General features: G+C 35.5%; 3 protein-coding genes across 17 annotated transcripts in view; 2 read left to right on the top strand and 1 right to left on the bottom strand.

Moving 5' to 3' along the window:
• Nucleotides 1-1084: 1084 nt before the first annotated feature.
• Nucleotides 1085-14305, top strand: mst1 (macrophage stimulating 1). The gene is made up of 18 exons (XM_067373558.1): nt 1085-1211; nt 3463-3607; nt 3971-4086; nt 4264-4378; nt 4955-5091; nt 5209-5329; nt 5882-6000; nt 7534-7705; nt 7799-7929; nt 8585-8687; nt 8844-8980; nt 9228-9260; nt 9350-9464; nt 9589-9666; nt 9742-9888; nt 10000-10106; nt 10811-10950; nt 11797-14305. The coding sequence occupies exons 1-18, from the start codon at nt 1157-1159 to the stop codon at nt 11956-11958; spliced, it is 2133 nt and encodes a 710-aa protein (XP_067229659.1). The 5' UTR covers nt 1085-1156; the 3' UTR covers nt 11959-14305.
• Nucleotides 14306-15265: 960 nt separating this feature from the next.
• Nucleotides 15266-21397, top strand: si:ch211-161c3.6 (high mobility group AT-hook 2b). Of its 12 annotated transcripts, XM_067373358.1 has the most exons (7): nt 15266-15450; nt 16202-16279; nt 17673-17829; nt 18143-18226; nt 18313-18373; nt 18731-18763; nt 19595-21336. In XM_067373358.1, the coding sequence occupies exons 3-7, from the start codon at nt 17729-17731 to the stop codon at nt 19685-19687; spliced, it is 372 nt and encodes a 123-aa protein (XP_067229459.1). In that variant the 5' UTR covers nt 15266-15450; nt 16202-16279; nt 17673-17728; the 3' UTR covers nt 19688-21336. The 12 variants fall into 12 exon arrangements, with proteins under 12 accessions (XP_067229459.1, XP_067229454.1, XP_067229455.1 ...); XM_067373353.1 differs by lacking the exon at nt 16202-16279; XM_067373354.1 differs by having other exon boundaries at nt 16202-17829.
• Nucleotides 21398-21462: 65 nt separating this feature from the next.
• Nucleotides 21463-23448, bottom strand: part of si:ch211-161c3.5 (uncharacterized protein C3orf18 homolog) — a 14086-nt gene continuing 12100 nt past the window's right edge. For 3 of the 4 annotated variants that reach the window (XM_067373348.1, XM_067373349.1, XM_067373350.1), the window contains exon 6: nt 21463-22743. In XM_067373348.1, coding sequence (XP_067229449.1) covers nt 22663-22743 — 81 coding nt within the window. In that variant the 3' untranslated portion in view covers nt 21463-22662. Of the gene's footprint in view, nt 22744-23049; nt 23084-23448 lie in introns of all 4 variants that reach the window. The other variant, XM_067373351.1, reaches the window with a different exon arrangement.

The following is a 23448-nucleotide window of genomic DNA, read 5'->3' as shown; positions in this document are numbered from 1 at the left end:
GAGAATAAGAAGAGAGCTAGTTCAAGATGAGCATTTATGGTTAAAAATTAGAAAATGAGTGATGGTTCTCTAGATTAAACCCTTATTTCTCATCTGGGATCGTGTAGAACATTTTGAAGCTGCAACTAATTTTGACCTTCAAAAAACAATTTCTTTTCGACTGAAGAAAGAAAGACATGAACATCTTGGATGACATGGGGGTGAGTAAATTATCAGGAAATTTTAATTTGAAAGTGAACTAATCCTTTAACATGCATTAACCTGCAATGTGAGTGAATTATTTTGGTTATTTTTGAATATATTTGGTTCTTAATTGTGGAAAATTGCTCATATTTAGCTTTTCACAAGTTTTAAATGAGTAATAAATGGAGATTGGAATGTAAAACGCTATATTTGCATATTAGATTGCGGATGCTCATTGACATCTTTGTCGAATGCGGTGAGAAGAATCGGTTCCTTACGATTCAAATGAAGCGATCCGATGACGATGCGCCTTAAGTGCATTTACATATGGTTTCAATGTGGTCAAGTGTTATATAAATGTGATCAGATCACCTATACAACCTCTAATACCAGATGTAAATAGCCCTCTTTCGTTTGTAAACGAGTCTTTAGAGTGAAGGTGAATCGTTTTTATATTTTTCGTCCATTTTAAAGTATAATAATATGTTTAGCTTCATCATTTATTTAGGCATTTATTTTTCTTTCCTATAGTTTGATTTAAAAAAAAAAAAAATTAAGATTTTGTATTGGTCGCTGTATTTTCTGTATGACTCACTCAAGTGAATGATTGAATCACTCATAAAGAGTCACTTCACATACTGTAAATTAGGGAGAAATCCAAAACAGGGTGATACGAAAAAAACAAGAATGACTAGTAATAATGGTTGATATAAAATAAAAAAGTAATTATTAAGTAAGTAATTATTAATAAACAGCACTAATTGTGATTTATCTATTATTCAGTTATTAATTATTATATTTATTATTCTATGTTTGTTTTTGGCATATGTTTACTTTAGCCGGATTCATTGGGAAATGTCCCGTTCTGTCAGAGTAAACACACCCACAGCACCCCTTCATCGACTCATCCAGTCGAAGAGAATCAAAGTCCCTCAGATGAGCTCTGCTGCTGGAGGAACGCAGCTCTTACACCATGATCTCACTCTTCTTTCTCACTGCTCTGGTGCTTTGGCTTGATGCAACTCATGGTAAGATCAATACTCTCAGAAATAACTTTTTAGTATTATTGATGCATTAAATATTGTGTTTTAAAGGTGAACTTTTTTTTTAGAACTTTAGATGACTGCGTAGCTCAAATTGCTCGAGGTTCCTAAACAGCCAAAGAACATGTGTTACTCCTTATAAGTATTTACCATGGAAACCAAGGATCTAACACCATAATAAAACTATGGTTAAAGATCTTAGAATAATTCATTATGATTTTATAGTTACAGATAACTACAGTATAACTATGCCATTTTGGCTAAAACTAGTTACAATGGTATATTTTTGTAAGGAACAGAGTAGATTGATCCATATAAACACATTTTATGCAAATATGATGTTTTAAATACAACATTTCAGTTGAATAACTGTGACAAACAAGGTAAAAACGTGGAAGTACCATAGTAAATGAAAATGATTGAGTGCCATGGTATATATATGAAAGTAAATTGTATTTCTATCACACTATTCATGTAAGCAAATGACATTGTTCCAAATTATGTCATTAATGGCCCTTGTTGGTCATGCGTACAGGCACATGTTCATATGGACTTGATGAATTTAAACACAAGAATGTGTGTTCCAGCTGTGAGCTGGTTCCTGTGTCAGATTCTGTTTACTGTGTAGTTATTTGGGCATCACTGCATGATTGTGTCATGCCACTGGTTATTCTGTGAAACAGATGTAGTTTACAGATCCAAAGGTCATGTGTGTTTAAGCACCTCTGAGAGGGTACATAACATTACAGCATTTTAAGCTGGCACAAAAAGAATCATAAAGAGTTTGCTGGATTCACTAATAATAATGTGGCAAAAAGGTTACATTTTCTGAATGAGGAGTTTTATTTTTGTGTAGCTCAACATTTTTGAGTAAACCCTTATATTTGAAGTATTATTTTTAAGTTTACTGAGCGGCATAAAGTGACGTTATCCATGTTGCTCTAACTGACATTATCAGAAGAATCCATTCAACATTACAGCAGATTTCAAGTTCCCAGCATGCTTTGCGTCACACTTTGTAAGGAGAATAAATGTTGAAATTGAGTGTTAATTTGGTTGTTTTTGCACAAGATTGATACAGGGGAATTTGTGTTATCGATATTTTGGTATTTAAAGATGTTTCTGTGATGTTGAAGTTTTGTAGGGTTACCGTCGTGGCAAAGAGTAGTGGCTGTGGTTAGGTCGAGAATGCGCTGGGAAACATCAAGACTATGCAGCATGTTTATAAACAACTCAAGTCGAAATAGTGATAGTCTCTTTGATGGTTGCATTACTGTAGTGCATGCTGGTGTGCTGTTTCTAACATTTAACCATAAAGATTAGGCGTTAGTTTATTCAATATTTCAGTTAAATTGTAATTAACAAAATTGTGCCGTACAAAATACATTTTTAAGTTCTACTAAAATAATCTTTGAGTTAGTTAACTTAAAAAAATTGAGTTGTTTACTTAAATGTTTTGAGGTATTTGGTGTCTACAAAACTTTTGGCTATTCTGAACTAACTTCAGGTTTTGAATTGAATTGAAAGCATTTATTGTCATTGCATTTGCATACAATGAAACGAAATTAAGAACACTACTCCTGACTGGTGTTTGAAAAACAAATATACAAACATATAACAACAGCAATTTACACATTACACCCCTTAGTGCATTACATTAAAGTCCTGGTAGATTAAAGTGTTCGAGTGATGATATTGCACGTTGGACATACTGCTCATTTTACAGAACAGCAGTATAGACAGAAGAAGAGTTTATAGTAAAATAAATAAATGTAATTTAATGACTGGAATAGTTTGCCTTTAGTGCATTTTTGAGTTTAAAGTCCGGATTGCAACTGTAAAGAAACTGTCCTTAAATCGTGTGGTCCTTGCTCTTAAGTACCTGAGAACAGACGATTAAACAGATGGTGCCCTGGGTGCGATGTGTCCTTAATGATGTGGCTTTTGAGAAATAGTGAAAGCAAGCAATGCTTTCCAGGGAGAGAAATGAACAGCCAGTGATTTTTTTTGGGCTGTATTAATAATCCTTTGGAGGATATCCTAACTTGTCTGCTGCAGTGCTGGAGTACAGCCAAAATGATCTGTTTGCATCATAGAATTATTTTCCTGTTTATCACTGTGAAGCTGCTTTGAAACAATCTTGTATTGTATAAAGCACTATAGAAATAAAGGTGACTTGACTTAAAGCATGTTCATAGTAATGACTAAAGTACAAGCGTCTGATGTGTTTTAACAGCACACCGCAGCGCACTGAATGATTTCCAGCGATCTGAGGGGAGAGAGCTCGTTCTCAAATCCTGGAACGTGAACCGTCTGACTGAACTTCCGGGGATCACTTTGGAGGATTGTGCTAAACGCTGCACAGAGAGTCCAGAATGCAGGTCTCATTTCCTCACAATTAAATGAAAATGTATTCACTTTAATTATAATATCAAATAACACACTACAGGTACAATTCTAATCAAATACTTCACAGATTAAGCATGACAAAAGATTATTAAAACATTGATTTAAAATGCACTTTAAAGTAAAACTTTTATTTTGACATTATTACAAAGTGCACTTTTTAAAACTGTCATGAAAGTGTAATATATTTATATATTATCTGTAAGAACAATTTTTAATTTGAAGTGCATATTCAATACACTTTTTTCACAAGGAAATACAATATGTATTGTTGACTCTCTTTGATTTTTTTTACATGTATTTGAGTGTGGCTTTCTGACAAAATGTGAACTTTACAGAGCTTTCAATTACGAGTTTCGTCCGTCTGTGGTGTGTAAACATCTGCCCTGGGTGGGCGACAGAGACAATGCAGACGTCAAGAGAAATGTGAACTGTGACCTTTATGAGATGAAAGGTGAAAAATTGCTTCTCAAAATGTTGTTTCAGTAGATATAGTCTGTTATATAAAGTATTAGAAAGTTAATTTCAAAGATTATAAGGATATATTACATCATCAGCCATTAAAAACCCACACCGCTTATGATGTAAGTGCCTCTGTAGTCACATGTTCATAATGTTCTCCTGTATGCAGTCTATGTAAGGAAGTGCATTGTGGGTAAAGGAGAAGACTATCGAGGGAAAGTGTCGACGACTATGAGTAAACGAACATGTCAACAATGGTGGTCGAAATTCCCTCATGACCACAGGTATGAGTCGGACATCACGTGTGATATGTTGCAAAAATGTAGCTTAATGTAAAGGATTTGTATTTGAAATATGTTTCTTAAAGTAGTAAATACTTACTGTGGTCCCGAAAGGTATTTGGACACTCAAAACTGTCTGAATGTCATTGCATTAGATATAATATATCAAACCAAGTTGCATCTGCAAACAAATGATGCACAAGCTTTTCTCAGAATTAACTTTTGAAATAGCATGCACTGATAAATCATGCACATTAACATCAAGATTGTGTATTAAGATAGTATTAAACTTGAAAGAGCCTCTTATGCTCACTAGGCTGCATTTATTTAGGTATAAATACAGTAAAAACAGGAATATTGTGAAATATTATTACAATTAAAAACAATTTTTTTGTAACAAATGTCTTTACTGTCACTTTTGATCAATTTAGTGCATCCTTGCTGAATAAATAGTAGTGTGTGTGTGTGTGTGTATATATATATATATATATATATATATATATATATATATATATATATATATATTACTCTTTGATTCTTATAATGATATTAGAATGTTGTCACCACTGTTTGGAATAGATGGACTCCGTCTGCTACTAATGGCTTGGAGCTGAACTATTGTCGTAATCCAGATGGCGACCGCATCGGCCCATGGTGCTACACGACTGACCCTGAACGCAGATACGAGAGCTGCAACATACCCCAGTGCAAAGATGGTAAGACTCAATCCCCAGATTGGCATCACATTGTCATTTTAAGAGTGTTTTCACTTCTACAGTCATAATTGGTTATGATTGGTTTTGAGCAGATATTTTTGTGTGTTTCTGCATTAGAGGTGTGCATCACTTGTAATGGAGAAGACTACAGAGGTCAGGTGGATCACACGGTGAGCGGTAAAGAGTGTCAGAGATGGGACCAACAGTATCCTCATCAACACATCTACCAGCCAGAAAAGTAAATATAACATGGTCATGTACCATAGCCCTAAAGTCACACTTAAAGAAGGCGTGAAACATTTCTTTCCGATTGTGATGTATGTGAAACATCTTCTGGAACAAGAACAAATGTAGGGCGGGGCTTGATTTTGTCTGTGGGGAATTGATTGGATGGTTGTGGTTTGCTATTGGTGGATCTCATGTGAGTGACAGGTTGACCCGTCCTCATGCCAGTAAACACATTATCAGAGAAGAGATGTCAGTGTAAGAAGGAGGGGAAGATATTTTGCTAAAAGTTTACGAGGCACATGCATTTAAAAAAAAAAAAAATGATGTGCACTGATAAATCATTTATAATAAATATTGCATATTCCATAAAAATAAGAATAGTCAATTTTAAATTCATGGTGACTTTAATAATATTGCCAGAATGTATTTGCTTTGGATGACAGAAAATCAAATGCTGCAGGAGCAACTGCAATTTTCTGAACCATTTGGTGTTGCAGTAGTTTTTAGTGGATTCTGATATAATAATGTCAAATGTATTTGTATCTGATGATTGTGTAACCAGATATCCTGATAAAAGTTTGGATGATAATTATTGCCGTAATCCGGACGCGTCTCCCGTGCCCTGGTGCTACACCACTGACCCGACGGTGGAGAGAGAGAGCTGTGATATAAGCAAGTGCCGTAAGTATTTCTGCTTCTTACCACAAGGATAAATATTTCATTTTTTTCTAAGAGTATGGTTTAGTTATAGCGGCTGACCAGCAGTAAGGGCTAACGGGTTCATTCTAAACAGCAAACCTTGACCTATTTTGGTTTAATCACCCCTTATAAGATAAAGAGTGTAAACAAAAGCACTTAACATGCAGGATATACAGAAAGGTGAAGAAGTAAAACAGTGTTCCACATAATTCAGAAATAGTGTTTCTGAAACCTTATTTTAAAGTCAAAGTTAATAGAGACACAGCAGAGATTAAATTCAACAAATACATGTTTTTCAAACAGTTTTCATGCAATGTCAACTTTAAAGGGGATCTATAATGCCCCTTTCACAAGATGTAATATAAGTCTCTGGTGTCCCCAGAATGTGTCTGTGAAGTTTCAGCTCAAAATACCCCACAGATCATTTATTATAGCTTGTCAAATTTGCCCCTACTTGGGTGTGAGCAAAAACACACCATTTTTGTGTGTGTCCCTTTAAATGCAAATGAGCTGCTGCTCCCGGGCCCCCTTACAAAAGAGGGCGGAGCTTTAACAGCTCGTGCTTCGGTTGCTCAACAACAACAAAGCTGGAGAATCTCACGCAGCCAAAATGAGGATTGTCAGTAACGGTGTTCATCCTTACATTGTTGAAACCGGAGTCGACACTGATGGAGAGACTCTGGAAGAAGTTACAACTTTTAGGACGTTTCTGAATGGATAGCGGATAAATTTATGTAGTTGCTGTGGAGTTGATTCAACTCATCCACTAGCATGTGCCGTCATGTTAATCTTTTGTGTAAATCCAGTGTTGAATCCACCCTCGTTTGTGAAGCAGTCTGGTGTAAAATGACAACAACACTCTACTACAACAACTCTTCCTCTTCTCTAAAGCAGCCCAACGTGGCCACACCCCCTTTGTTGTGTGTTCACGGGGACGGGGTTTATGTCAGTTTATGGTTTGTGATGTCACTAACCCAGGAAGAAGCTTGTTGTAGTCCCTACCAGCCTTTTATTGTAGTCCTTAAAAAGTGATTTCTGTAAAAGAAAATATCTCCCTTTGCATTGAACTCGAGTGTCGTAACTTTTGTTTGTGCTCAAACAGCAACATTTACTAAAGTTAAAAAAGTGAAATCATAATTAAGGACCCCTTTAAAATGCTTACACTAATAACCTTAACAGTGTTAGCAGTGCATGAATTTCAATCTCCATGCAAATCATTTGGATTTTTATTCATTCATTCTGTTTAAAGGACACAGATCTTCATCTTCCCAGGGACATCGCTGTCATTTCCAATCGCATCAGTGCTGTTCAACTAAATAATCAAAAGTCAGAAAATCACATGTGGTGTTCTGTTTGAGAGCACAACATTAATAGCAGTTTATTGTATTGGGTTTGGTATTATTCTTTATGAATATGCAATGACTGATCTTGACAACAACGACAGCATCTGTCCAGTATACTAACTACTAACTAAAGTCATTGTAACTAGTAGATACTCTCTTTCCCGTCCTGTAGCCGAGTCTCCCAAGCGTCGTTCACGCCCCAGCTACACCACTAATTGTTTTCGGGGTCGTGGAGAGGACTACAGGGGCAAAGTCAACGAAACAACCTCTGGAATCCCTTGTCAGCGCTGGGATGCCCAGAAACCCCATGAACACCCATTTTTCCCCAAAACCTACGAGTGCAAGTGAGTCGAGAGGGGCTTGAATATGTCTTGAAAATCTATAGAACTGAAAAAAATGGTTGATTGTGAGTATTTCTTTCCTCTTTCCACCTTTAGGGGTCTGGAGGAGAACTACTGTCGTAACCCGGACGGTTCGGAGGCGCCCTGGTGTTTCACGTCTGTCTCTGAGATGAGGACGGCTCTCTGCCTGCAGATCAAACGCTGCTCTGATGACATTGAGGCTGAGGGTACAGCTGGCGCCCGCTAGTGATTAAAAACATCAACTGCAGTTTCATTTTTTAAAGAGACATTTTGACTGTGTCTGTGGGAAGAGAAAACATCTTATAATCAGCTCGCAATACATAATGACTACATTTGTGAATACACAACCATTCAAATTGTATTTTTTGAAAGAAATTAATACTTTTATTCAACAAAGACACATTAAAGTGATCAAAAGTGACAGTAAAGACACTTATAATGTTACAAAATATTTTTATTTAAAATAAATGCTGTTTTTTTTAACTTTCTATTTCCTGAAAAAAAATGTATCATGCTTTTCTACAAAAATGTGAAGCAACAAAACTGTTTTCAACATTGATAATAATCAGAAATGTTTCTTGAGCAGCAAATCAGCATATTAGAATGATTTCTGAAGGATCATGTGACACTGGAGTAATGATGCTGAAAGTTCACAGAAATAAATTACATTTTAAAACATATTCAAACAGAAATCAGTTATTTTAAAGTGTAATAATATTTCACAATATTGCTGTTTTTACTGTATTCTTGATCAGATAAATGCAGCCTTGGTGAGCAGAAAAGACTTCTTTTAAAAACATACTGACCCCAAACTTTTGAGTGGTATTGTAAATAACCATTTTTTTTTTCTTCTTAATCTAGACTGCTATAATGAAATCGGCAAAAACTATCGTGGTGTTGTCCGCAAGACTCGTAAAGGTATTCTCTGCCAGAAATGGAGCATCAATACACCTCACAAAACCAAGTAAGACTAACAAAAGTTCATCATAAGATGCAGAGAATTAAGCAAAAAAAAAAAATGCCCTCGAAAGCTGTCCTCATTAAACATGTAAAATCTCATATAAAGCAGGTCTATAGCTCTGTGAAATATTCAAGTTAATTTCTAGACATATATTTGCAGGATAAACCCCAAAACACACCCAGAGGCCAACCTGACCGACAACTACTGCAGAAACCCAGACGGAGACCACCACGGACCCTGGTGCTACACCTCTGACCCCAAGACCGAATTTGACTACTGTGCCATCAAGCAGTGTGGTGAAGTGACCATGTTTATAGATGCTGTTTTCATCTAATTCAGTCATGTCTGCTTTTTTAGCTTCTAATTATATAATCATTTATTATTAATAATTCTACTTTAATAATAGTAATTGTGTGTGTGTGTGTGTGTGTGTGTGTGTGTGTGTGTGTGTGTGTGTGTGTGTGTGTGTGTGTGTGTGTGTGTGTGTGTGTGTGTGTGTGTGTGTGTGTGTGTGTGTGTGTGTGCTTCTTTATATTGTAATAGCTGGAGAGAAAGTGCCAATAATTGGGCCAACAAGTAAGTCACATGCATTATACCATGAGTAGTACAGACTCTGATGTGTGTGATTGTGTCTAATTGAAATACCGTCCACTGTGTGTAAAAAGCGGAGGTTGTGTTTAACGAGTGTGGAAAGCGGGATGACCGCCATGAGAGGTCCAAGTTAAGAATAGTGGGCGGCATACCTGGAAACTCTCCCTGGACCGTCAGCCTTAGAGACCGGTTAGTATTTTTTGCCCAAATTATGTCACTCTATGAAAGTAAAATAGGTTTGCAAAGAGTGTTTATTGTAAGCAAATATATTTGGGGCCAGTGTGTGTATTCTGAAATCTCTTTATCTTCACAGTAAAGGAAATCACTTCTGTGGAGGATCTCTGGTCAATTCTGAATGGGTCATCAGCACCAAACAATGCTTTTCTTCCTGGTAACTCACAGTCTGCAGTGATTCATAGTTGGACGGTAAAGGCGTTTTAATAAACGTTCATGTGATTGTTTGCAGTTATGTCGACCTCACGGGATATAGTGCTATGATGGGCACCTTGTTCCTTGATCCAAAGGAAGGCGAACCAGACAGACAAACCATTTCTCTCACCAAGATCGTCTGCGGCCCTTCTGAATCCCACCTGGTCATGCTTCAGCTAGAAACGTACTTCATCCCACACACAAACACATTTACACGTGTACCATGGTATTCTTTAAAATATCTTGACTCCAAATATGCCCTCTAATAGACACACATCTCGCTCTTCTCCTGCAGTCCTGCCCAGTTTAATGAGCGCGTGTCTCAAATATGTCTTCCTCCGGAGCGCTACATCGTGCCAGAGGAAACCATCTGTGAAATTGCTGGTTGGGGAGAAACAAAAGGTGATAGGCTTGTCTTTTATATCTACAATACCACTTATTATACATTATCATTCAGAAGTTTGTGGTCAGTAAAAAAAATGTTAACAAAAAGAAATTAATACTTTTATTCAGCATAAAAGCTATTCCTTTCATGCTATTCATCAAAGAATCCTATAAAATATATAAATATATATCACAGCTTCCACAAAAATATTAAGCAGCAGAACTGTTCAATATTAATAATAATCAGAAATGTTTCTTGAGCAGCAAATCATCATATTAGAATGATTTCTGAAGGATCATGTGACACTGAAAACTGGAGTAATGATGCTGAAAATTCAGCTTTGCCATCACAGGAATAAATTACATTTTAAATTATAGTACCATAGAAAACCTTTATTTAAAATTTAAATATTTCACAATACAAATGTTTAATCAGCAGAGAGGATAATTTACCTCTGTAAATGTTTATTCATTTTTCTAAAGTAGGAGGCTAGAAATTCTGAATAGAATACATTATAAACATCATATAATTGGCTGTGATGTTTTCGATTTGTGCATCATGTTTGATCTCAATGTGCACAAAAAATGCTAGACATGCATAACATGTGGCTTGATGTAAAATCTGAATTCTGAAAATAATGTTTTTTGCTTCTCCATCTACCCATCCATCCAGTAATGCATCATTTTCTTCCCATCATTGATCTTCTCTTCTTCTCTCTCAGGAAAGGGGGATGAGACCGTACTGAATGTGGCTCAGATGCCTGTTCTGAGCAATAAAAAATGTAACACATATTTCAAGGGTCGTGTCCGTGAGAACGAGATGTGCACCATGGCCTTCCAGGCTGGAGTGGGCGCCTGTGAGGTACTGATGTGCTGTGCTTTTATGCAGTTTATCAACATATAAGTTAAAGTCAGCATGAAACTGAAGTTGTGATAGTCTTTTCTTACCTATTGTGATGTATTTCTGAGTGATGGCTTCTCAAACAAGAATAAATGTAGGGCGAATGAGGAATTGATTGAATGGTTGAGGTTTGCCATTGGTGGATCACATGTGAGTGACAGTTTGCCCTGCCCTTGCACCATTTAACATGTCAACAGAGAAGAGATGTAAGAGGGAGGGGAAGTTACTTTGATTAAAGATCATGAAGGCACATGAATTGAAAAAATAATGCATGGATAAATCACTTATAATAAATACTGCAATATTCCAAAAAAAAAAAAACAATTGTTAATTCTAAATTCATGGTGACTTTAAGAATCACTACATAATAAAAGCATTGCTATATTATTTAAATAAATATAAGCTTCTTTTTTTTAAAAGAGGAGACATCAGAGGCTGTGTGTCAAATCTTATAAAAACGTATAATTTACTCAGTATTTTAGTGTAAATTCATCTTTCTTTTGGTAGAAAATTACTTTTTTTTTTTTTTAACATGGCATTTTTTAAGCATTGGCATGTAAAATCTGTGTCTCAAAGTAAAACTAGACAACCACTGATCTAGACGCCGCTTAGTTTGCAAAAATCTTGTTCAAAATGTGTGTATGTGTTCAAAAGTGAAGCATCCAGTGCTTCAGACATTTCCTTTGTATGCGTTTGTGCGGCTGCATGAGTTATGAGTTCTGCTTTTGCAATAGATGTGAAGTGGGGATTGTGAAATGAGTAAGATGTGCAGGTGCACTGTAACGTTCTTCTTTTTCGCTCTTTCAGAGAGACTACGGCGGCCCTCTGGCCTGTCAGAACAGCGATTGTTGGGTCCTGGAGGGAGTCATCATACCAATGCGCCGCTGCGGGCACGCCGGCCAGCCAAACATCTTCATCCGTGTGTCTGTTTATGTGGATTGGATTAAGAAGGTCATGGAGATGACCTAGCTGACAGACCAACTCATAACACAGCAGCAGCATGTCTTTCACGAGACGTTTCACACTGCCTGATCTACCAAAATATATATATTAAGTGGATAGAATGTAATATGCTTAAAAATGTGTTTTTATAAGATTATGTAAGCATTTTTGTATCGTTCTGAATTTGGGGGATTTAATTGACATAAGCATGTATGCTTGCATTTGTGGAACATATGGATAAACAGGTACACATAAATTTACATTCAAACTGACATCACCTGTCTGAATTATACAGAACTTATTATTAAACATGTAATCCCTAAAAGCATGGCCAAAAACTTAAGAAAACACATTTGGATGTACAATAATAAATATAAATAAATTTATATGCTTTTTCTTGTCTAGAATGAACTCACTATGGTGCATTAACAGCATGTGACCTAAAGTGCTGATGGCACCTTCACTTCCTTTTTGCCAAAAATGTTAAGCACACAGCAGATAGATTTTAATTTTATTTGCTGAAGGTGATGTCATATATATTACTAAAAATTCAAAAACATTTTGTCGAACATTATTATTGTATTTTAAATGCAATTTTCTTTGCATGACGATCTCCATATATGGAGCATAGGCCTACATTTTTGACAGAACATAGTGATATTGTGGTATTTTTGCAGGCAATAAATGAGCCTACACGGTGACAGGAAATAAACAATAATCATTAAATAAAAAACACTTGTGTGCCAACCTTACCTTACAGAAGCTCGCAATTAAGTGGCGGTAAGTCACTGTCTTAATGAGTCATTGAATCAGTCAATTCCTTCAGAAACATTTTCTTTCACGAACGAATCATGTCTAAAGCACATGGCGCAGGTGCACTTAGAGTGTGTCCAAATCCACTTTTGCTAGTTTAACGACAGGAAAAATGGTTGTCACACCTAACACGTGGTCTAAAAGGGTTGTCCCTAGTCTTTCAATGAGTAATGGGTGTGTATAGGATGTAACGTGCAATAAACCAATTACAGTCTTATCTCCCATTCCCTTTAAAAGCCAGTTGTGCTTGCGCCATGGTGGATTGCTATTTACATGGCGAAATTTGCAAGCGATAAAACTGAACGCTTCTCTAGCAAGGAAACAGATCTGCTCGTGCACCAGGTTAAAGCGTACGAGCAGACCATCTACGGGACAAGCCAGATTCCACCAAAGCATTTTTATCTTTATGCACACAATAATATTTGGCACATTTGTGTGCTGCTGCACATCCCTGTATGTGTAACAAGCAGAGTGTACTCTCCAAAAAATAAATACTGCGCCATTGACTTTAGACAAGGTTTCAGTTGGTCACTGGCGCAGTCTATCAGTTGCCTCAAAATAGCAACACGCCAACAATGCATCTCAACACCTCGTTTTCAGACCAGCACGCCCATGGGTGCACAAATGGGTGCAAATGCATTTGCTATTTAAACAACATGGTGCAGGATGTGAAACCGATAACTATGCAGGCTGAAACTAGCAAAAAACACTTGCATCGCGCCTGGTGGCGCATTGTGCCGGGTGTATATAGGGCCCACAACAATATGTGTCTAAAATGTGAGTTGCCTAATATTAACTTCTTGTTTATTTAACTGTAGTAAAATATCAATATCATATGTGCAATTTGCTTTTCGGGGACAAATACGCATTACTATTCTGATACATCAACTTGTAGACGACCCTGTATAATTTGCTCTTCCTCTTCTTTTGAATCAGTTGGTATGGTAAACCAATATTTCTTTCCATTGTGTAACTTTACTACAGTTGACTGAGTGAATCAGTGCTGTGATTGAGTGGAGGCGGGGACTAATTTGCATATTCATGGAATGTGAAGAGTTACGTTCAAGCTATTTTAACCCAAATGTGGTATAAGATTTTGTGACTTTTTTTTTTCTTTTCTTTTTTTTTACATTATCTATCTATACACACAAAAAAAATGGTGATTTGGTTCTAAAGGTGTAAAAAAAATAAAAATAACACTTGTGGTTTTTAGGGTCAAAATGACCCCACATTGAAAATGAATGGGAAAGGCATTTTTTTAAATATATAAAATCAATAAATCTGGCATAAATCTGAAAATTTTCACACAAAAATAAAGTCCTGGTACTAGAGCACAAATGCAATGTATAACAGACATGCTCACTCACACACACACACTCATGCACACAAACACACACAGGTGTGAATGCTACAGAGAGCATGTGTATAGGATTTGGCAAATAAAATCAACCACAAATGCAGAACAGATATGAAGGGATGAGACCTAATGCATGCACACACACATACGCACAATCACACACACACATACATATATACAGGTGTGTCTTATGTGGCATTTTTCTGTAAAATTATAAAAACACTTCAAAACACTTCTAAAATGTATGTTTTAATGTATTTTCTATTGTTTATAAATATATAAATTCAAAATGCATTGCAAAAGTTGTGATGAGGCACTGACCCCAAACACCATAAGTGTAAACTTAAAACAAGAAGATCATAAGGGTTAAGGCATGAAGAAATTATTTTCACTGGGAAAAAAAAAAAAAAAAAAAAAACTTTTAATATGTAATTTTGATTATCAAAGATTAGTTTTAAGAGATACTGTTGACTGCATGAGGACTTTATTTATATTGCATTATTTTTTTATAAATAAATAAGTGTATGATATTGTTTTATATGGTGCTACAATGATTTTTGAGACGTGCACCAAGGTATTCTTGGAGATAAATACCAAGGTGTGTGAATTTCAGTTGTCCTACCACCATGATGATATATCTAAACACATGGTATCACTCACTGAACCTATCTGCTTCATAGTAATACCATGGTACTTTTTAGGTACTTTTGATAGTGCGTTCTCATTCTTATGCAAATGACTAATTTTTGTTTTCTTGAAATACTTCTTTAGGGGACAAAAAAAAAAAAAAAAACTTGATTACTCATTCCTTGACGTTGTTTTATTAATATTTATGGTCGTATGATTGTGTCAAATAGGCTATTATTCTAGTAAACAGCCTATCATATGTTATTGGTAACAGATCGTGTTGTTGTCGGTAGTTTAGCAACTGCCTTTTAAATGGGGTTTCATTGGCGTCATTTATGCTCGTGACGCGATGCCACAGACTGTACAAACCAAGTTAACCAATCAAAATAGCCGCCTATGCGGCAAGAAAACGCGACGCGACGTCAGCATCCAGTCGACAAATCAAAGCGTTTGCAGAAAAGGAAGCGATGTAGACTGACATGAAAGATGCCATACAAACAGCAAAAGAAGAACTGCAGAGGCTCGAAGACGAGCAAAAGAGGCGTAGCACTTTAGTTCAGTTCTGGGAGAGGAGAATTATTGACGTGAGCATCTGGCGTTAAAAGGGGGCGGGGCGAGCAGTGATGTCAATCATGTTTTGTTGATGTACATACTCGCGGTCTCATCACACGCGAAGCCGCTACTCCAGGTGAACGCAAAGTGCGGAGGATAACGTAAGCAAGGTAAAGTGATCTACCCTAAATGTCAATTTATGACATTTTTTATTACAAATCAGTTTTGTTTATGTTTAAGTTATGTTGTTATCTGTTGTTATCTCAGATTTAATCTCAATGAAACTCAATGAATTTTTAATAAAGCCATGATATGTATCTAAAAAGGACAGTAGTACTGTTATATCTTTTGGCACCTTTTTTTGTAAATTAAAAAAAATTAATTATAATTACATTAAAAAAAAAAAAAACTTTTTAATATGTTATTCTTCAGAGTACCTTGGAGTACCATATACATACTGTGATACATAATGTTAATATATCAAAGTATGCTTGATACTATCACTGTACCATGGTACCACAACCATAGTGCATTTTGTAAAAGAAGTGTACAGTATCAGAAGGTATTTGACTTTGTTGTATGCCATGGTACACCAAAATATACCATGCCATACTGATGGTATTTGCATCTTTAAAGAATACAAAGGGAATTACTACAAGAATTACCATGGTATATAGCCAAAAATGTCATTGTTTACTTTGGTACTATCTCTAAAAAAAAAATTAAAAAAAAATAAATAAATAAATAAAACATTGCACATGATATATTGTCCACTAAAACATGGTAAGTACTGTAGTTACTTTGTTTTGTTACCTCTGTTGTTGTGTTTATCTCTGAAGTGTTTCTCTTGTGTGGCCGCTGAGGTTGTTGTTGTAGTGTCTGTTATAATACTTTGTTTCTCTCTCTTTAAATGTTGCTAAGGCTGTGTTTGCATCCTTCGGACACCACGAAGCGTACTCGTTACGCGCTGTAGTTCACGACTGCCAGCTACATTTTTCTGTAGGTCTGAAAGTATGTGAAAAATGTGGGCTGTCATAATTGCCCACCATATGGAAAAATATTTTAAAGACCACTGAAAACACACTGAATAGCTAGTGTACCGTTCCAGAACTCCAGAATTTATTTTATTTTTTTACTATTTTATTTTTGTGTTCATATATGTTCAAAAAACACATGATAAAGTCATACATGTTTGTATTTGTAAGTGTTCCTAAAAAAAAAAAAAGAAAAAGTGTTACTACTATGGTACATGTGGGTACTTTTTTGTTAGTGACACAAAAAAGTACCTATTATTACCACCAAATATGCATGGAAAAACATGTAATCTACCATGATGGGAATTCTTTGAAGTACCTTACATTGACTTTTAAATACCATATGAATATCACATGGTACTATTTTTAGTAAAGCTCATTAGGTTTTCTTATTAGGAGTCACTGAGACACAGTTTATGGTGTAGAGCGGTTAGTTATATATGCATGAGAGGAACATGGAAAGTTATGTTTCATGTGAATAGATGCCATTGAACAGGCTCCTAGAAGATCCTTCTCTGCCAGCAGGGGTTAAATAAGCTGTCATTGATGAAATTCATGTGGATATACATTCACGGCCAGTAAATGGCATGTCATATGAACGTACAGCGGTATAGGCCGAAGAGTCTGCAGTGGATATGATGATATTGACTAGCGAATACTGAAAAAGACACTTGAAATTACTCTTATGTTTTCTTTGGTTTATATACTGTATATATAAGAGAGAGAGCGAGAGACTTTATTTCTGTATAATATCAAATTCTCACACCCCAAGTTTTTACTGTTAAATCTATGACTAATGTCTGTCATTGTAGGAATTAGATGATGTCAGAGCAGCAGTGACTGCTGAAGATGAGAAGTTGATTATGAGAAAGAGATTTTTGTTCAAATATAAAGTGATGGTATTAAACTAATGACAGTTTGTGACTGATGAGGACAAAGCGTAAAGTTATGATGCAATTTAACCTCTCACACATCAAACCACTATGATTTTTAGTTAGCTTAGTTACGTAGTTTGCCTGTTTTCATTGCAGGTGCAAGAATATGCAAGAAGTATTATAGTTGGCTTTGCTAGTTTAATCATGTTTTTTTGCTCTCTTTCCACTCACATAATAAAATATTTTTAACTGAAATCAATATTTCATATCTATTTATATATTTATTTGGTAAGTAGCCATGTTATAAGTTGGGTAATGTGCAGTATATGCAAAATAAAGACCTCTCCGCCTCACTTTATTTTGCAATACAGTCCAGCTGACTGTACATATTGTTATCTTTTGCACTAATGTAAAGCTCTTTCTACATCCATCACATTGTCCATTAACTATTTCTCTCTCCCTTTCTTCCTGTGTCCACTCAAGTCTCGTTCAGATTGTGTGTGTCCATGCATGTGTGAGGTGTTCTGGGGTCAGGATGGATGTGGAGGAGACCGGAACAGGTCAGATTGAGGCAGCGGTCCAAGAGGAAGAGGCACCAGCTCCCAAACGCAGCAGAGGACGACCTCGCAAACAACCACAGGTCAGAGAGATGCTAGGATGGATGGATGAATAGAAGGACAGACAGACAGACAGACAGACAGATAGATAGATAGATAGATAGATAGATAGATAGATAGACAGACAGACAGACAGACAGACAGACAGACAGATAGATAGATAGATAGATAGATAGATAGATAGATAGATAGATAGATAGATAGATAGATAGATAGATAGATAGATAGATAGATAGATAGATAGATAGATAGATAGATAGATAGATAGATAGATAGATAGATAGATAGATAGATACTTAATAAATTGATTAAAACCAAGTGATTTGATTCCCTCAGGAGCCAGTTGAACCCTCAGCTCCCAGGAGGCCAAGAGGAAGGCCGAGAGGCAGTAAAAATAAAGGTCAGCGGGTCACAGCCAAAGTAAGAGAACTTGCTACAGTGCACTTAAACTTAAGCTCTCTGATGCTTATTCAGACATATAACATGTGCTCTCGTTCCTTCATCTGTTTTTGGATGCAGGTAGAGCCACCTAGAGAACGAAGACCTCGAGGTAGACCACGAAAATGGGTGAGAATCACACACTTTCCTCTGCAGCATACTGGACGGCATGTTAAATTAGCAGCTGATTAACTCAAATAAAACAGGATTTACATGCTAATAAGTGGATTAAAACACATATATGAACATATGACCTCAAAAATATCATGATGAATGAGCAGTTTTTGCAGCTTAGCATTCATAAATGGTCTAAAAGAGTTCATAAAAGAGTACCTTTTTTCAGTTATATGACCCTTTTTAATATTAAATCGAAAATTACCCTTTTTACTTGATTGGATAGTAATGTTAAGTGCACATGATTCCATTCTTGTTAAAAATCCTGTTGAGTTGGCAGAAATGTCTTTTTTTCTCTCCTCTCCTTTATAGCCTCAGAAGACCATTCATCAGGAAGAAGAGCAGGTAATATATATATATATATATATATATATATATATATATGTGTGTGTGTGTGTGTGTGTGTGTGTGTGTGTAAAGTATATATATATATATATATAATATGCTTATAAAATAAACTGTTGAAAACAGTTGTGCAGCTGCTTCATATTTTTGTGGATACATTCAGGATTCTTTGATAAATAGAAACAGCATTTATTTGAGATATAATGCTTTTTTTGTACCATTATGTTTTTGCTGTCACTTTTGATCAATTTAATGCCTCCTTGCAGAATAAAAGTATTCAGTTATTTAAAAAAAATGCATCTTAAATATGTTATATTTACTTTAAAAATTGTAGTTAAACAACATTTAATTGCTTGTCTACAATTGCAATGCTCACATTATAAGAATATAACAGTGTTCACAGAAATGTTTTTCACTAATTTAAAGGGGCAAAGACTCGAATTAATAATGAAACTCAATTAGTCGAGTCGATTATTTTCATTTTCCATCATACTGATTCGTTTTTTGCAGCCCTGCAACCCGTAAAGAACAAAATGAATAGTAGGGCATGAGAATCGTCTCGTTCCGTTAAACACTAAACCTGATAAACCTGTCAATCAGCGACTGTCAAAAGTTGCAGTTCTTTTTTGTAGTGAAACCAGGCGTTCAGAAACCGTGTAGAAACTCCCCGTTACTCATACAATTCACCGGTTAGCATAGAGCTAAATGACTCAGTGTGTTTAAGGGAAATCCAGCACAGCTCCTTACATTTCTTGGTTTCCTGTCCCAACTGTCATGATTCGCAGGTCACGCACACACATTCCTCATGTGTTCTCTTTCCTCTGCACCTAGACTGCTCATCCTGCGGATCAAGGGGCGGAGTCAACAGAAGACCCGCCCACTCAGACCCCACCTGCTGCCTTACCATCACAGGAGAGCGACTAAAACTACCTCACTGATGACTTTTGATACTGCGTCGGGGGTAATTCTCCATCTCAACTGCCTCCATGTACACTGTAAAAAATGTAAATGTGCCAGTTCTCAAATTGCGCCCAAAATTGAAGGCTCACCTTGACAAGATCAGACATACCCTTACTACATTTTTAATTTCAAAAGTGATCCTAAAATCTGTAATCATCACCAGTCTTTATTGTGGACACCTGTCTGCAATTTACACTGCCATTTTAAGAACTAAAAATATTATCTTTTCATTTATCTTCATTTTTTGGATTCCTAAAGTCAAGAAGAAATCAAATTTGAACTGGTTTGCTTTCTTTAAACACGTTTTGTTGCGCACAATTAGGTGCCCAGAAACTGTAATATGTCTTAAAAGGCCCGTTCACACCAAGAACGATAACTATAACGATTTGTCGTCCACACCAGAAGACGATGTTGTTCTCTTTATTATAAACAAGCTGCAGATTTGTCAAGCTCTTTAAAGCAGGATGGATTCTGATTGGCTTTCAATTGTTTTTATCGTTCAAAAAAATCTTTCTGAAATTATTCTCCAACGATATCGGTTCTCTGTGCCGTTATTGCTATAGTTGTGGTGTGCGCGTAATGCAAATTTTAGTAGAGTACACGTGCCACCAAATTTTTGTAATGTTGTACATGCAGGTCGCACATGCTCATTTAATTTTTTTTGCAGTAATTAGTTTATCCACAAGGTGGCAACTGTGCCCTGGGGGCATCGATTCACAAGGTAGTCGAAGAAAAACTGCAAGTGACAAAACAAAGTATATTTTGGGCTTTATAGTTATCATCCATGATGTGAACAGGCCTTTATTCTAATAATAGCAACGCTCCAAAATGACAACAAAAAACATGAACTTGTTTCATTCAAGACATTTATTTAATGTTCAAGATCATGGGATTTAAAAATCAATGCATCACAAAATCATCTCAGTGTATGAATGATGATGCCTCATGGGTTATATTAAGTTTTGTTTAAACATGTACTTCTCAGGATTCTGGAAAGTTTGAAATGACTCATTTTAATGTTGAAACATCTTTAATGATTGATCTTTTAATGTATCATTTCCTTTTATTGTTTTATTTTAATGTTTACAGTGGAAAGAATAGATTCTATTGGGTCTGTATACACCAAACAGGAATAGTGACTTCATCAGTGATGTAAATGTTCAACAACAATCATTATAATTGTAATTCAGTACCTCAACACCAGAAACCTCAGAGAATTTGTTTGCTCACTCTAGACAATGGGTTATTTGTCATTTGTTACAGTGAAATACATATATTGTCAATGCAGTCTTTGGAACAGTATATCATTTGGCACTATATTTTCATAATTAGCTTATTTTTATATATTTTTACATTTTACTGCTCTGAATTGTGTTATTGCGCTGATATGGGGGTGATGTTTTAAAGCATCTCCTATTGACAATACAGTTGTGTTCAATGCTCTTAAAAACTAAAATGGTTCTTAAAAAATAATCTTTTTCTTATGAGGATTTTTTTTTTGTTTGAAGCCAACCAAGCATTGTTTAAATGCTCCATGGTAAACTATTTGACAATGTGCCTCTTAAATACAGGCTCAGGTAACTTTCTTACCTCTTTTCTACATTCTTCAAAGGCCAGTAATGCTGTTTATGCAGCCGTATGTTCATGAATAAAGTTACTGATCATCCATCAGTTATTGTCTTGATTGAATAAACCAAAAAATTATTCCCTAGTTTTCAAGAACACACATGCACATCTCATAGTGTAAATATCCTTTTTATTATGTCCTTCATTGTCATAAAAGTTAAAAACTTCTTTAAAATGATCCACCGCTGGTTTGTGGTACACAGAGGATTATTACATCTACACAGACAGACACACACACACACACACACACACACACACACAAATCTTGTGTAATCAGTCAACGTTCATCATTTGTTCAGATTCATACTCTGTGACAGAACATTTGTGTTTCAATGAACCGAAACAGTGAGCTCATATCACATGGAAGATCTTTATAATACTGTCTCACACTCTTAACTGGCTGCCTGATGTCATGTCTGACAGTTCATCACAATTTTATTAAATTAAACAAAGTAACTTTAAAGCTGAATTTCTCTTCATGGGGAAAGTTCATGTATTTCATTTTAGTGAATCAGTTCACAGAATGCTTTCAGTTGTGAATAAATAATAAATCATGTGGTTCTCATTCACCAAACTAATATATTTCCCTCAAACAATAGGGGTTTAAAGTTGCATTTGGATTCCCTTCTTAAAAATAAATAATCTGCATAACTGATTATTTTATCAGTCATTCAGATAAACAAGGAACACAATGAGCCTCATTCAGTGTTTCTACAGTCATTGTTTCCTAAATTGTCACATTATGCAGCAATTTATGTCAAAATGGCTTTGCAAAAGATTAACAGAGACATTCATTCTGCTCATGTTTCATGAATTGAGGCTCAAAGTGATTCTAATTACACAGAGATTATCTAAAAAAAATAACATGTCCATGTTGCATGAGTGGTTATAACTTATAACAGTTGGACAGATCCAGCTGAATTTTGTAGTAGTGAAGAACTTTTCTTTTTTGCAGTTTTTTTAAATCAAGTGTCCTTAAAATGTATAATGTCATATTCATCAGTGCACACCGTAAAAAATATTCTCGTCATTGTGTATTTGGTACAATAACTTTTTTTTTTTGCACTCCATAGTTTTCTGGGTTTATACTAAATTCTTAAAAAATCAAAGTGGTCAAAAAATGTAATGATCTTAATGCTGCAGATTGTAACTTTGGCTTAGAAATTATTAATTAAAAAGGTAGCAGTTAACCCAATGTTTCATTTTTTTTTTTTACTATATTGTACCAAATGTCAATGCAAATATTCCTGAATCAATGTGTCCAGTTGTCCAGATTTCTGTGCCCCTTTCTTCCTGTGCAGCATTGAATGGCGTCATGCATTAATGGCATCGGCCACGTCAGTGAAAACAAGTCGACTGGGTTTTTGAGTTGTTCCCTGACTTGTGGTCAGTGTCTGTGGCGGGAAAGAGAGAGTGAAAGTAAGTAAATTACATGGGACATTGAGGGAAAATCATTATAGACTCAATTCATACACATTTAAACCTAGTTCCACAGTGTAATATTACACAAATATCAATTTGCAAAACTGAGCTTGCAAAATTGTGTTATGTTGACAGTATGAGAATGAGACTAATGAAGCTCCTAGTGCCACACAAATGGAGGAGCGATTAAAGATGGATTTAGTCACAGCTGCTGTTTGATGAGGTGATATTAAATGGACATGTGATAACAAACACATTTACAGTGATGGATACTTTACCACAAATAACAAACCACATGGCCTTGTGTCAGAACTTAAGAGAAATGAGAATGATAGAAACTGAAATTAAGATAAATCATTTAATAATATATGGTAGAAAGATACCTCATCAAACATTCTAACATTCCATCCATCCATCCATCTATCTATCTATCTATCTATCTATCTATCTATCTATCTATCTATCTATCTATCTATCTATCTATCTATCTATCTATCTATCTATCTATCTATCTATCTATCTATCTATCTATCTATCTATCTATCTATCTATCTATCTATCTATCTATCTATCTATATTCATCCATATCTATCTATCTATCTATCTATATTCATCCATATCTATCTATCTATCTATCTATCATCTATGTATCTATCCAACAGTTATCTATTGTTCCA

Source organism: Chanodichthys erythropterus, chromosome 21, assembly GCF_024489055.1.
Source record: "Chanodichthys erythropterus isolate Z2021 chromosome 21, ASM2448905v1, whole genome shotgun sequence".
NCBI lineage: Eukaryota > Metazoa > Chordata > Actinopteri > Cypriniformes > Xenocyprididae > Chanodichthys > Chanodichthys erythropterus.
The sequence above is the reverse complement of the archived record's forward strand: the minus strand, read 5'-3'. Positions and strand labels throughout refer to the sequence as shown.